The 13,561-nt window shown below is 56.0% G+C and overlaps 2 protein-coding genes across 2 annotated transcripts; both read left to right on the top strand.

The window, feature by feature from the left end:
• Positions 1–1,918: 1,918 nt before the first annotated feature.
• LOC117437970 (maestro heat-like repeat-containing protein family member 6) lies at positions 1,919–4,373 on the top strand. The gene is made up of 7 exons (XM_034073106.1): positions 1,919–1,958; positions 2,246–2,428; positions 2,592–2,747; positions 3,073–3,174; positions 3,575–3,677; positions 3,933–3,992; positions 4,297–4,373. The coding sequence occupies exons 2-7, from the start codon at positions 2,255–2,257 to the stop codon at positions 4,371–4,373; spliced, it is 672 nt and encodes a 223-aa protein (XP_033928997.1). The 5' UTR covers positions 1,919–1,958; positions 2,246–2,254.
• Positions 4,374–6,676: 2,303 nt separating this feature from the next.
• On the top strand, positions 6,677–12,082 carry LOC117437969 (uncharacterized). Its single transcript, XM_034073105.1, has 11 exons — positions 6,677–6,805; positions 7,082–7,173; positions 7,385–7,495; positions 7,777–7,856; positions 8,246–8,354; positions 8,611–8,700; positions 9,288–9,392; positions 9,989–10,159; positions 10,630–10,722; positions 11,709–11,852; positions 12,011–12,082. Exons 1-11 carry the CDS (start codon positions 6,763–6,765, stop codon positions 12,080–12,082), a joined length of 1,110 nt encoding a protein of 369 aa, XP_033928996.1. The 5' UTR covers positions 6,677–6,762.
• Positions 12,083–13,561: the final 1,479 nt, after the last annotated feature.

Below are 13,561 nucleotides of genomic sequence, written 5' to 3'. Positions count from 1 at the left end.
TACCAGAAGGTCGCTGTGGGACATCCTGATGCAGACCCTGCTCCAAATGGCCCAGCTGCACTCTTGGGATGTGACCACTAGCCTGCTGTCGATTTCCATCACTGGTGACATAGACATGGCCCTTCAGCTTCAGGCGAATCCTAGGACCTCTGAGAACTGCCAAGACAAAACTTGTTATGGCCAAGATGGCCCCACTGATTCTGATCTGTGGCATCGCACCACTACCGGGGCCATGTGGAACGCGCTGGCATGTGAGCCCAGCATTTCGGGCAGAATACTGAAGTCGCTGGTACTGATCCAGCACACAAGCATGTTGCAGAGCAACTTCAGGACAAACTGCAACTGCCACGTATTGCTGACTGTGAGTGTCCGGATGAGGCCTGGTCTGCCCTGCCTGGGGCTGTGCACCCCTCACCAGCTCCTCCTCCCCTCTCCCTCTGCTCCGAAACCTGGACCTCCAAAAGGTCACTGAGGGCTTCAGGGCTACAGCCAGGCAGGGCAGCACATGCTGCTCGGCCCTGCGGCAGACTGGCAAGCAGCCTGCCCCTGCTGCCCTTGGGGGTCCTCCTCCCTCCCCACCTCCTGCTGCTTGGGCAGCCAGGAAGCCTGAGGGGAAGAGCAGGCTGTGGGGCTGGAGAAGGTGAGTGCAGCGTAGCCAGCATGGGCTATGGGGCTGGCTGAGCTCTTCCCTCAGGACCATCAAAGCTTATGTGTCCATGCTAGAAATGGGCACCAAGCCCTGAATGCCACCACAGGGGAGCTCCAGGCCATGCAGCTGGCTGGACTCTGTCCTGGCATCTCCCTCCAGTCAGCGCAGCTCCTGAACCCCCTAGCCCCAGGCATGCTGCAGGGACATCTCTGCAGTGAGAGTGTCCCTGGGTGTTTTCTGCAGATAACTAATGTCATGCGCATGGCCTTCCTGGTGCCTTCCAACCAAAGCAACATAAGGAAACATTTGGAGGAGCTCTTCATGGCACTGGTCTTGCAGATCTCCTTCACCACCAAGAGCCCACAGGAGGGCTGCTGCTGCTCTAAGATTTTGAATAAGGAGGCTGAGGATCGTGTAGTCAACCGTCGCAGGTACTCTGCTCCTGTACCCCGGTGTCTGCCCTGGGCCAGAGCCAGGGCCACGCTTCCACACGTGACCATGCTTTGCTCTGCATGCAGGTGCGTGGTGAGGACCATGCAAGCTTTCTTCCATTTTCTGGGTGGTGACTCCCTGGTTGAAGACATCAAAGGGGAGGGTGCTTGGGACATGCTCATGAGCCCCTACGACTACCCCAGTGGCATCAGGGTCCTGAGTAGGTAAGAGCTTTGTCAGCCATCCTTGCGTCTGCTGCTGTTTCCCCACTGGAGGGAAAGGGTCCCCTGCATGATCCTCTTCAGCACAGGTGGTGGGGTGCAAGCCGCCAACACAAGGTGCAGATGGAGCCGTGACTTGTGTGGCCAAGCCGTGACTTGTGTGGCACCATAGGCCCAGAGAGCTTTGCCTGTCTCAGTGCTGCCAATGCCTTCTTCCCCCTGCTAGAGTGCTGAAGCATAAAGAACGGGCCAGCTGCACCTCCATATGTGAAGAGGCGGTTGGAATCATACGATCACATGAGGACATCTGTGCCATTATTGTCTGCATTGAGGTGGGCCTGGTGGCAAGTATTTCCTCTTCAAGAGCAGGCAGGGGGAAGCTGGGCCACATGCATGAGGCAGAGGGGAGGTGGCAAGGGTGCCACTGCCTCCCGTCTGAGCTGTGCCCAGCTCTGGTGCCTTGCCCTGGGCCTTCCAGGAGCTCTGCGGCTCTCACTCTGCTCTGGGTGTGTTTCAGCTCCTGGACTGCACCAGGCTGAAGATTGACGATAGCCTCATCCTGTATGTCCTCCACATGCGGCTGCGTAGCGAGAGTTCAGTGCTGCGCAAGGGTAGCGATCACAAGCCTCGCCACGCTGTCTGAGAAACCTAAGCAGGTGAGCAGGGGCAGCCAGGCTCAGTGAGGGCATCTGCCTGGGCCTGGGCAGCAGGTGGTTGTGTGCGCAGCGGTGTGCTTGGGCTGTGCCAGGAATCAGGAGTGGTGAGAACTGTGCCCACTGCCCCCACTGCCCTGTTCAGCAGCCCCTCAGCCACTGAACACAGAAGGCAGGGCATTGGGCTGTGCTGCACATGGGGAGATCTCTGTCTGCCCCTCTGCAAGCGGAGTGGTTTTGCTGGTGCTGTCCTCCTCAACTGTGTCACCAAGAAAGCGTGTTTCACATAGGCAAAGGCTATGTCTCTGCAAGGCCTGCTGCCAGCCGTTATGCAGCAACTGCAGGATGATGACTGCGACGTCATGAAGGCCGCCCTGACTGTCCTCAGCAACATCCTCTGCGTGGTAGACAGGCAGACGGCTGGCCCCATTGCTCTGCAGCTGCTCAACATGCTCCTGCCACTCTTTGAAAATGTAAGGCAGCGAGAGAGCCCCTTGGGTGGCATGTGTGTGTGGCTCAGGGATGGTGCATCCCTCTCCATGTGTGCTCACTGGCCTGTGAGTGGTGGTTCTTCTCACTTCAGTGGCTTGGAGAAGCGAGGGCTGAGGTCCTCTCCTCTTACTTCTCTCGTCCTAGGCGAGCAGCTGCGTGCGAAAGCAGTCCATCCTCCTCAGCAGAGATGTGATGAGGGTTTCATTCAGGTCTCACAAAAAGCAGATGAGGAAGGATGTGCACAGAAGCCTCCTGCCCTTGTTCTTCCACCTGCATGACAGTGACTCAAGTGTGGCTCAGGTGGGCATTTCTGAGCTCTTTGAATGTGCTGCATCTGGAGCCCTCTCAGAGCCCCTTCCTGCCTGCAGCCGCAGAGCTGGCAGCCCGTGTGAAGGGGGATAGGGACATACCCTACACCTGCCCTACCACATCCAGCATCGCCCAGCAGCAGTGCTGGCCATAAAGACCTGAGCACTGGAGGCCCTGTGGGCTTTCCAGCAGCACCTGCAGGTGCCTAAGGCCAGGTTTTGACCCCAACCCTTGCTGCCCTCATACTCAGCCCAGGGATCTCCAGGTCCTCTTTCCTGGGTAGAGGTGCCATCTCCCTGTCTCTGCTGCTCTGAAGGCCTCCAAGGAAGCTGTCGCTGAAGCTGCCAAGTTCCTGAGGTGGCAGCAGCTCCAGAAGCTGTTGCAGACAGAGCAGATATGGGGGGCTGCCAAGTGCATGGTAAGGATGTCCCCAAAGCCCTGCAAGCCAGCCTGGAGAAGCCTCTCTCCCCCAGTCCCCAGCACATGGGGCTAGCAGCTTTCCCCCTGCCCTCCATGGCAGCCCTGTGCTGCCTGCCTGCAGGGCACAGGGGTCCCATTTCCCCCCCCTCCCCCGCCCCCCCCCCCCCCCCCCCCCCCCCCCCCCCCCCCCCCCCCGGAGTCCAGGGGTTCCCCACTGGCCTTTGGTGGCAGGGTGGCACTGCAGCACCCTGGCCAGGGAGCATGCTGCCCTCTGCTCCCTCCAAACCCTGGCACCAGCTAGCTGCTGGCTGGGCATTGCAGGTGTCCTGGCAGGGGAGGCCAGTCCTGGGTGCAGGGGGAGGGTCTGTGTCAACTCTGTCCCTGTGTGCTCGCTCTAGCTGAAGAGAAGCAGAAGGAGGTTGGAGGAGTACCTGCATCAGAGCCTGCTGTATCAGCAGAGCCCACAGGAGCCCTTGCGCGAGGCGGCCGTCAGGTTCATTGGTGAGCCACAAGCTGCCTGGGGGTCCCTCACTGCACCTCAGCAGCTCAGCCCCAGCCATAGCTACTGCCAAATCCACCAGGCAGCTGCAGAGCCCCAGCTGCCCGATGTGACTGATGTGGGGCTGGGTCCCTCATGACCACTTCACGCTCCAGGAGCTACCCCGGGCTCAGCCTTGCCCAGCGGGCCAGTGGGGGTGAACTGGGCTGCTGGGGTGGTCAGGTCAGCAGGATCTGTGACTGGCTGTGTGTGCCTAGGGCTCGCTGGGCAGCATCTGAAGGATGGGCGCAAGGAGAAGATCCTGGTCATTAATGAAGGTGAGGGAGGGCAGTGGGGTGCCTGTGGGTAGGAGGAAAGGCCCTGGGTAGGGAGCTATAATCCCTGGCCTGGCCTAGGAGGGCTCTGCGCCCTCTGTGGGTGAGGGATGGCGTGGGCAGAGTAGAGAGATTTGAGGAGCACGTGGGACACTGGTGGGCAACACCTTCCATCTAATCCTGGTACCCCTGCCTCCCTCCTGGCTGTGGGAATTGCTGTGGGGTGGGAGTGGCCCTGGCTAGAGGGACTCTTCAGATCCCCTGCAGATCTGGGCTGTGACAGTGGCTCTGTTCCTTTCCATCGCAGCCCTTCAAAACATGGAGAATGACAGCAGCCCCTTGGTCCTCTTCCCTGGTGCTCAAAACGAAGCAGATGCTGTATGATGCATGTGAAGAGCCTTCGTCCAGGTCCTTCCTGGCGGCACTGTGGTGCTGCCTCCGGAGGGCAGAGAGAAGGAGGATCCCTAACCAGCTGGTCTGATCCAGGGCACTGAAGTGGAAGAGCTTCCTATGAGATTCTTCCTCCAAGTGCAGGGAAACAGCAATAGATTGTTTTCTGTTGACATTTTTTATTATGTCAACATAATGTTTGAAAGAAAATTTTTATTAAATTTTCTACTGAAATCACTTTTCTATCCACCTAAGATATACTGAGTGTTTGTTACATACTGTGCACCTGCAATTGGTAGCCACAGTTCATAGTTATTGTATCTTGGGCCTGGGACAAAGTGCCCCTCTTAAAACAAACAGGAACAACCAATCTTTGTTGTGTTTGAAGGATCCAAGGAGAATGTCCAGGATTGGTGGCACCAAAGGCTGAGTTATTTTGACAGCCTGGCCAGGTCAGCAGGTCCTTTGCAACCCTAGCTGTTCTATGGTTCTAGATTTACTAAACAACGACTGAAAATACATGCAGGAACTTAATCAGTGTTTTCCTGTCTGGCATCTGTGTTCATCAGAACACTCCTGTTCATCAAGAGCTGTTAACAGTCAGGTGCTGAACTGAAGATGACACCTTATCTAGAAGAGGCATCTCCAGGCCAGTAAAATGCATTTTGGCTTGCCCAAAAGGGGTGGCCCTGTTCTCTCTTCCCGAAATGTAGCTTTTCCCTTTTTCTCACTGGGGAGAAAATTGAACCTTATCCCCAGAAATGCAAATCTTTCTTTTTATTTGGGAAAGACTTAGTCTGTCTGGGAAGACTGCAAAGCAGAGACAATTTACAGAAATAACATGTTCCACCAGCGTCCTATATGCAAGGGCACTTGGGGAAGCGGGCATGTTGCGTGTGGCGGCAAGCCCGGGGGCCATCTTGTACGTGGCAGGTGCCCAGTGGCTCTGCCCCTGCGCCAGTCTCTAGCGGCGTTCGGATTTTCTTGCCTAGAGGGCCTACTGCTGAGCGTGTGGCTGGAGCCGAGAACAGCTCTTTATCTAATGTCTTCCGAAAAAGTATACCTTTTCTACTCGATACTATGTGCCTGGGCTAGGCTGGGTGTGGTTATGTCTGAAGAAGGAGCTTTCTCTCAAAGGGAGAACAACGTGCTCCAGCTGGGAGTGAAGCAGAGAGCTAGATCTGACTTGGAATGTTGCTTTGGCTGTTTTGTTTTCTCCTTTATTCCAGCTTATAGCTGGAAAGTTGGGATTTTTTTTTTGTGGGTTTTTTTCTTTTTCTATTTTTTTTGTGGCGCCACTCTGTTGTGCAAAGTGTTCTGTTTTCATGCCCAAAGGTAAAAGGGATGCCAGTAGTTGAAAACAAGTGGTGTGTAGACACAAGGTGTAGGGGTAGACACAAAAGTGTAGGGGGTGATGCATGCTACTGGACCTGTTCTGTGGCATTGCTGTTGTTGCAGAGTTGAAGCATTGGTTTAGGATGTGGAAAGCCTGAGTCCATTTCCCCTTCAAGGGTTTCCACAGTGGCAGTTTTAGAGACCCTGGCATCTCTGAGAAAAGCCAGTTCTTAGTGCACAAGCATTTTCCTTGACACCTTGTGAAATCTTTGCTTCCAAAGACTTGTATGTACCTTTTTGTGGAGGTGGCCTACTCACAGGATCATGTGGTATCTTGGGTGGGAACTGACTTCTAGAGGCTTCTGCTTGAACCTCGTGCTCAAAGCAGCATCAGACCAAGGTTCTTGGGGCTTTGTCCAGTCACATCTTCCTGGCATGAGACAGCACTGTCTCTCTGGGCAACCTGTGCATCTCTTTGCTGTCCTTATGAGGGAAAAGGCTTTTCCTTATTTCCAGTCTGAATGTCTCTCGAAGCCTCTTGTCTGTCATTATCCCACCATCCACTGCTGTGAAGAAACTGTCTCTGTCTTCATGTCCTCCTGTAGGTAGTGGAGGGTTGCTGTGAGGTCTGCCCTGAAGCTTTCTCCTCTACAGGCTGAATGAATGGCTTTCCCTCAGTCTCCTCTGAGGAGCTGGATGATCTTGAAGTTCCTTTCCAGCCTGAACCATTCAGTGAAATTCTAGCTGTTAATGAAAAGAAGAAATAAGGTGGAAGAAAATGTGGTTTCTTGGTTACTTGAGTTGAGGGCCACAGCCAGGCGGGGGCAACACATGGTGCTCCGCCCTGCAGCACATAGGTCACAATGCAGGCCAAGATACATTCCCTCCCTGGCCTGGGTGCTGCGTAACAGTGGGGCCCTCAGGGCAAGTAGTGTGCCCAGTCCCACAGGAACCAGGGACTCTGAGGAGAGAAGAGCCAAGCAGCTTGTGCAGGAGCCCCTGCTGGGGCAGCTGGCGGTGACCATCAGTGGTCAGAAAGACCCAGGCAATGCCCATGGAGGAATCTCAGAGTGTCACCATCGATTACATAAGTAGGTATCAACAGGACCCCAGAGAATGGCCTTGGGGCACAGAAACAGGGCAAGGAGAAGCAGGTGCATGGGCAGGAGGCAGCGGGGCTGCAGGGCTGGCACCTTTCTCACCCTGCTCCTGGCAGCATCTTGGAGGAGATGGACAGGGCATCAGCACCCTGGCCCAGGTTGTGCTGTGGGGCACAGCAGCCGGGGCAGGGCTGGAGAGAGGACCCCATCTCTTCCCTCTACATCCTACCCCTGCCTACAACTCTCCCCATTCTTGCTCTTCATCAGGTGTAGCTGCTGCTGCCTCTAGCATCCAGTTGCAGGATGAGGAAAAGGAGGCCCACGACTACATCATGGACTTTGTCAAAAGCACCAGAAGGGTAATGGCAGAATTTGTCAGCAAAGCTGTGCCAGCAGCTCCCAGATAGGTGCTGCCTACACACAGGCTCCTGAAGGGCTTCTGGCAGTGCAGAGCTGTTTCCCCTCCTGGCCCCCTGCACCACTGCTGCAGCCCCTCAAGCCTTCACTCCTGCTGTCTGTACCATTGCCCCCTCACCCTTCTTCTCTGTCTCTCTTCTCCTGGACTGACAGGATCAGGACTCAAAGATGAAGTTTCTGGCCTCCATCGACATGCTCTGCAGAGCCTCAGTGCAAGGAAGGTACCAGAGCCCAACATCCCATGAGCTGCTGAGTAAACTGGAGGTGAGTGGCCCTCCCAGCGGGGCTAAGGGAAAAGGAGCAGAGATGGCCAAGCACCGGACCGGTGATAAGGACAGCACTCAGGCATCTGGGCACAGACAGCGGAAGAGTAGGACAGGCCTTGTGGGAACAGCTCTTCCTGCCACTGGGGCCACTGCAGAGCAGGGGGCTGCTGTGGGTCCTGGAGCTGACTGGCAGACTTTGCCCACTCTGCAGACTGGCAGACCGGTGCCAGGCACTGGCAGCTGCTGTGCCCCGGATCCAGCCATGCTTTCCCTCTGCAGGCACTAATGCAAAACGAGACCTTCGACAGCATGGACACCATGATGTGGCAGCAAGCCCTGCTTGCCATCGCTGCACTGAGGTACCTGTCCCAGAGCCTGGCCAGGCCAGAGCCTCCCATGGGCCTGGTAGCACCAGGAATTTTCCTGTGCTGGTGGTGTGGTCTTTGGGCCTCTGCTCTCCCACCTCTCAGCCCATCAGTGGGTCAGGCAGGATAGCGGTGGATGCTCCAGGGCTACCCGACGCCTCTTGGCTTTTCCTCTGAAGGAAGAGGCAGGAGATGGAAAGGGCTTCAGGGTTCACTGCCCAGGGCTGCCCTCTGTCCCTGACTCAGCAGAACGGGGGGGAGGGAGGAGATGCCTTGCCTACCTTGTGTAGGTTCAACCGTGGGGACTGCTGGTCATAGTGTTTGTGGCCACCTTCCCCAGTGTAGAAACCCTTGCATCCAGCTGGCACCTTCTCTCCTTGCAGCAAATACAGGGAAAGTGTGCTGTATAACCACCTCTGCAAATACATAGGTGACACCTTCAGTTTTGTTGCAAGCGAGACGATCAGCCAGTGTACTCCATTCTACTACCAGGTAAATGTGGGCTGAGCTGCAGAGAGCCTGACAGCCTGTCCTTCTGCATGGTCCCCTCACTGACTTTGACTGCTGGAAGCCAACAGGAGAAGGAAGGCCAGGGAGACCCTGAGGCCTCCCCTGGGCACCAGAGCCTTTGGGCACCAGCTGAGGGCCACCTCAGGTGCAAGGCAGGCAAGCAAACTTTTTGCAAGGAAGAAGCATGTAACCTGCTGCATCTCTGTGTATCTGTGTCTGTCTATGTCTCTCCTTACAGATCCTGAAAACCCTTGACAGTGTGCTGGAGGCGCTGATACATGGTGCTTCACAGAAATCCTGCATCTTCATAACAGAGAAAATACTGCAGGTCAGGCGTTTACCAAGAGCAGAGCTCACGGGATGTCTTCCTTGCCTTACCCTAAATTGATGAGACCTTCTAAAGCATGCGCCCCCCCAGGCCAAGGGGTGAAAAGAGTTTTCTGGCACTGCTGAGCCACTGCCCTCACTGTCTGCCCTGTTCACGTTCTCCCTCCCCATTTGCCAGCAGGGTGGGGATGCTCTAGGATACGGCCATAGTACAAGGTGCATAGTGCAATGGGAGCTCAGCCCTGAAGGTCTTCTCTTCTGGCCTACTCATGGGCCTGGCCTCCCTTCTGCAGCCCCTGCCAGAGGTTCTGGTCTTCTTGGAGAGGGAGCCTTTTTGGAGCTGCATGTGGAAGGGGGCAGAGGTGCCTTGGGGATGGGGTCTGGCAACTTCCCTGACTACAGCAAGTCACCAACAGCTGGCAGTGGTCCCCAGATCACAACATGGATGGACCCATTCCAGGTCTTGCTCTGGACCATGGGAAACCTTGGCAGCACATTGCATAAACAGCATGAGATGCTTGACAGAACCCCTGCTCTGGGAGTCACTGTTGTTTTCCCACGGCAAACCTGCAGCTTTTCCCTTTTCAGGTTCTGCTGCCCATCACGGCATCTGAGGACGTGGCTAAGCGCCGAAAGGCTGTAGGGTGGATTGTACGCCTCACCTACTTTTTATCGTCCTCTTCAATGCTGGAGGTAAGGAGCCTGTGATGAAGGTGACTTATGGCTACCGCTTGCCCCTTCCTGGTGCCACAGAGTAGCTGACCACTCTGGGCCCCCCTTCAAGGGAAGCCTGGGTGCAGGACAGTAGGGGATTCAGCAAGGCTAAACCTTGCACCAGCATCTTTGGTCCTCTGTCTGGGAGCTGCACTCTGTCTTGTGCCTTTTCTCCCAGGAGCCAGTGCTGTCCCTGGCTGGGCATGAGAGCATTTTGCAGATGCAGCTCTGGCAGCCCTCCCTCCCCTGGAGATGGGGAGTCCTGCAGCTGGTGAAGGAGGCTCTGTCAGCTGACTATGAGTCTGGAGGAGCAGCAGATCCAGGGTCTCAGTCTTCTTTCAGACACCTACCCCAGCCCAAGGGGCTCACAGGGCGAGAAAGGCAGAACCCTTCCAGAGTACCTTCATAGGGAGACAGCACAGTCCTTGCCCTGGCTTGACCGCCAGTGCAGTGCAGTGACCGTGCGGTGCAGCTGCTCACGTGGCACTTGGCCTGGGGGCTGCTCTTAGAGGTTAAGGCTTTCATCCCATCTGCCACAGCTTGGCCCTGCTACTGCCGCTTCCTCTTTCCCACAGCACTTCAATGCAGAATACGGCATGCGGCGCTTCTCCAGAAACAAGCCTCTGGATTTCCTAGGGCACGCAGTGGGGTACCTTGCCCTGTCCTGTGCTGAGGAGGACCAGGAGATAGCTGCGGGGCTTTCCAGGCACTGTGTAACTTCAAGAGGTTCCTTCTGGTGCGACAGAGTAAGAGACACTGAGGCAGGCTGGAGCTTTCCAGCTGCAAGGGCCCAGGCAAGGTACCGCACTGCCCTAGCGCCCTCCTCTGCTAGAGGAAGGAGCAGCAAATGCCTCCGTCACTGGAGCAGGGCAGCAGCTGTGCAAACCGTAGAGCACACACAGCCTGCTACGGAGCAGCAGCTTGGGACCTGTCCCCGAGAGCCCTTGAGCTGGAGAGCCAGTGGCTGCAGCATGCCTGGGCTTCTGTCCTCCTCCTGAGCAGGAAAGCCAGACTGAACTCTCCTGCCCCTCTACAGCCTAAGAGGCTGTTTTCCCTCTCTTCCCCTGATAAACGGGCCCACTACCGCCCTGGCACATCTCCAGCTCCCATGGAATGGAGAGCCAAGCACAGCTCTCCTTGACACTCTCACCTGCTGCCTCCAGCTCTCTGTTGTTCCTGCCACTGTTGTTCACACTGTGTTTCCCCTCCTGCCCAGGCTACTGTGGCGAAACGTGAGGATACAGAGATGCCTCTGGAGCGGGAAGTTGTTAACAGCTTGTGGCCTATGGAGCTCAATGATGAAATGGCGGTAATGACCTTCTCTTGCTGGGGCTTTTGGCTGTGGGGGCTAGCAGGACACTCCCATGAACCAGTGCCTTGGCTATTGTGGTGGATGGCAAGGCCTCCTGTGCTCCACGAGGGAGTAGGCAGAGGCTTTAACCCAGTGTCAGTGGAGCAGCTCTGGCCATCTTGGCCACTGGCAGCTCTGGTTCCTGGCAGAGCCAGCACACTGTAGCTCTATAGCTCTTGCCCGTGGCTCAGCCCACCCTCGCCTTCAGCCCACAGGGCAGCTCCCTCTACAACGCTCTGAAGGTCTGACTAGGTAAAACCTAGTGTCAGAAATATTTTTTTAGTGATTCCCAGAATGAATTTAAGATGCAGATGAGGTCAAGCGCCACAGTTGGTCAGTTTGTTTATTATAAATATAATTCTTTTAAAAAGATTATTATAAAATATAGTGATAGGACAGTTTGGAAAAGAGGACAGAAATTAAGCAAGCATTCAGAGTGCAGAGAGATGGTCACCACCATGGATCCAGTGGTGTCCTGAGGGCCATATTCATCTTCCTTGTTGGGTGGCCACCTGGCAATTACCTTTGTCCCTTTTATTACGTGTTGGGGGAAGTACCTCTGTTCGTAATGTCACGTACCGCACATTCCTAGTTGATCACATGCATCCACTTTTGCTGGTCTTGCAGCCAGCTGTCTGCACATGTCTGTCAGGAGTCCTTGAGATAATGGACAGCAATCTTTGAGACAGTGGACCTCAGTTCCTCATGCCAGTCTTTCACACCAATCTTTGAGGCAATGAACGGTGGAGCCTGATTTCAGTTCAGTCTCTCACACATGCTCCCGTGGCTGCAGTCACCCCAGAGCAGCCCCCAGTGCTGGCACTTGTCCTGGGGGTGGGCCAGCACTGCCCCGGCTGTGTCAGCCCAGAGCCAACCTGACTGCTTAGCTCTGCTCTGCCACCAGCGCCCTCAGGGTGACAAACTTCCCTCTCTTTCTCCCTTAGGAACCTGGGAACTTCTTACTCCCTTCCGAGAGGTACAACGTAGTCCTCACAGTTTTGAGCAACATGACACAAGAAAGAGTCTCTAACACCCAGGTGATTGCCAACACGCTGAAGACAGCCTTGATGTGCTTGAAGCTGACCAAGGTAAGCAGCATGCATCTGGACTGCCCTGTGCGTGTGCCCTCAGGGCACATGTCCAGTGGCCTTTGAGGCTGGCAAGGAGTGACAGGAGAGAACAGTCCTTGGGGGCAGCAGGGGCCGTGGCTGCACTGCACCCAGCTCCACACTTCTGCCTCCGCCAGGTGGATGACTACATGCAGATCATCTATAGGCAGCTGATGCTTGTTACCAGAAGGTCGCTGGGGACATCCTGATGCAGACCCTGCTCCAATGGCCCAGCTGCACTCTTGGGATGTGACCACTAGCCTGCTGTCGATTTCCATCACTGGTGACATAGACATGGCCCTTCAGCTTCAGGCGAATCCTAGGACCTCTGAGAACTGCCAAGACAAAACTTGTTATGGCCAAGATGGCCCCACTGATTCTGGATCTGTGCATCGCACCACTACCGGGGCCATGTGGAACGCGCTGGCATGTGAGCCCAGCATTTCGGGCAGAATACTGAAGTCGCTGGTACTGATCCAGCACACAAGCATGTTGCAGAGCAACTTCAGGACAAACTGCAACTGCCACGTATTGCTGACTGTGAGTGTCCGGATGAGGCCTGGTCTGCCCTGCCTGGGGCTGTGCACCCCTCACCAGCTCCTCCTCCCCTCTCCCTCTGCTCCGAAACCTGGACCTCCAAAGGTCACTGAGGGCTTCAGGGCTACAGCCAGGCAGGGCAGCACATGCTGCTCGGCCCTGCGGCAGACTGGCAAGCAGCCTGCCCCTGCTGCCCTTGGGGTCCTCCTCCCTCCCCACCTCCTGCTGCTTGGGCAGCCAGGAAGCCTGAGGGGAAGAGCAGGCTGTGGGGCTGGAGAAGGTGAGTGCAGCGTAGCCAGCATGGGCTATGGGGCTGGCTGAGCTCTTCCCTCAGGACCATCAAAGCTTATGTGTCCATGCTAGAAATGGGCACCAAGCCCTGAATGCCACCACAGGGGAGCTCCAGCCATGCAGCTGGCTGGACTCTGTCCTGGCATCTCCCTCCAGTCAGCGCAGCTCCTGAACCCCCTAGCCCCAGGCATGCTGCAGGGACATCTCTGCAGTGAGAGTGTCCCTGGGTGTTTTCTGCAGATAACTAATGTCATGCGCATGGCCTTCCTGGTGCCTTCCAACCAAAGCAACATAAGGAAACATTTGGAGGAGCTCTTCTGGCACTGGTCTTGCAGATCTCCTTCACCACCAAGAGCCCACAGGAGGGCTGCTGCTGCTCTAAGATTTGAATAAGGAGGCTGAGGATCGTGTAGTCAACCGTCGCAGGTACTCTGCTCCTGTACCCCGGTGTCTGCCCTGGGCCAGAGCCAGGGCCACGCTTCCACACGTGACCATGCTTTGCTCTGCATGCAGGTGCGTGGTGAGGACCATGCAAGCTTTCTTCCATTTTCTGGGTGGTGACTCCCTGGTTGAAGACATCAAAGGGGAAGGGTGCTTGGGACATGCTCATGAGCCCCTACGACTACCCCAGTGGCATCAGGGTCCTGAGTAGGTAAGAGCTTTGTCAGCCATCCTTGCGTCTGCTGCTGTTTCCCCACTGGAGGGAAAGGGTCCCCTGCATGATCCTCTTCAGCACAGGTGGTGGGGTGCAAGCCGCCACACAAGGTGCAGATGGAGCCGTGACTTGTGTGGCCAAGCCGTGACTTGTGTGGCACCATAGGCCCAGAGAGCTTTGCCTGTCTCAGTGCTGCCAATGCCTT

This window comes from Melopsittacus undulatus, chromosome Z, assembly GCF_012275295.1.
Source record: "Melopsittacus undulatus isolate bMelUnd1 chromosome Z, bMelUnd1.mat.Z, whole genome shotgun sequence".
NCBI classification, from domain to species: Eukaryota; Metazoa; Chordata; class Aves; order Psittaciformes; family Psittaculidae; genus Melopsittacus; species Melopsittacus undulatus.
Note: the sequence above shows the minus strand (reverse complement) of the source record. Positions and strands in the feature narration are given on the sequence as shown.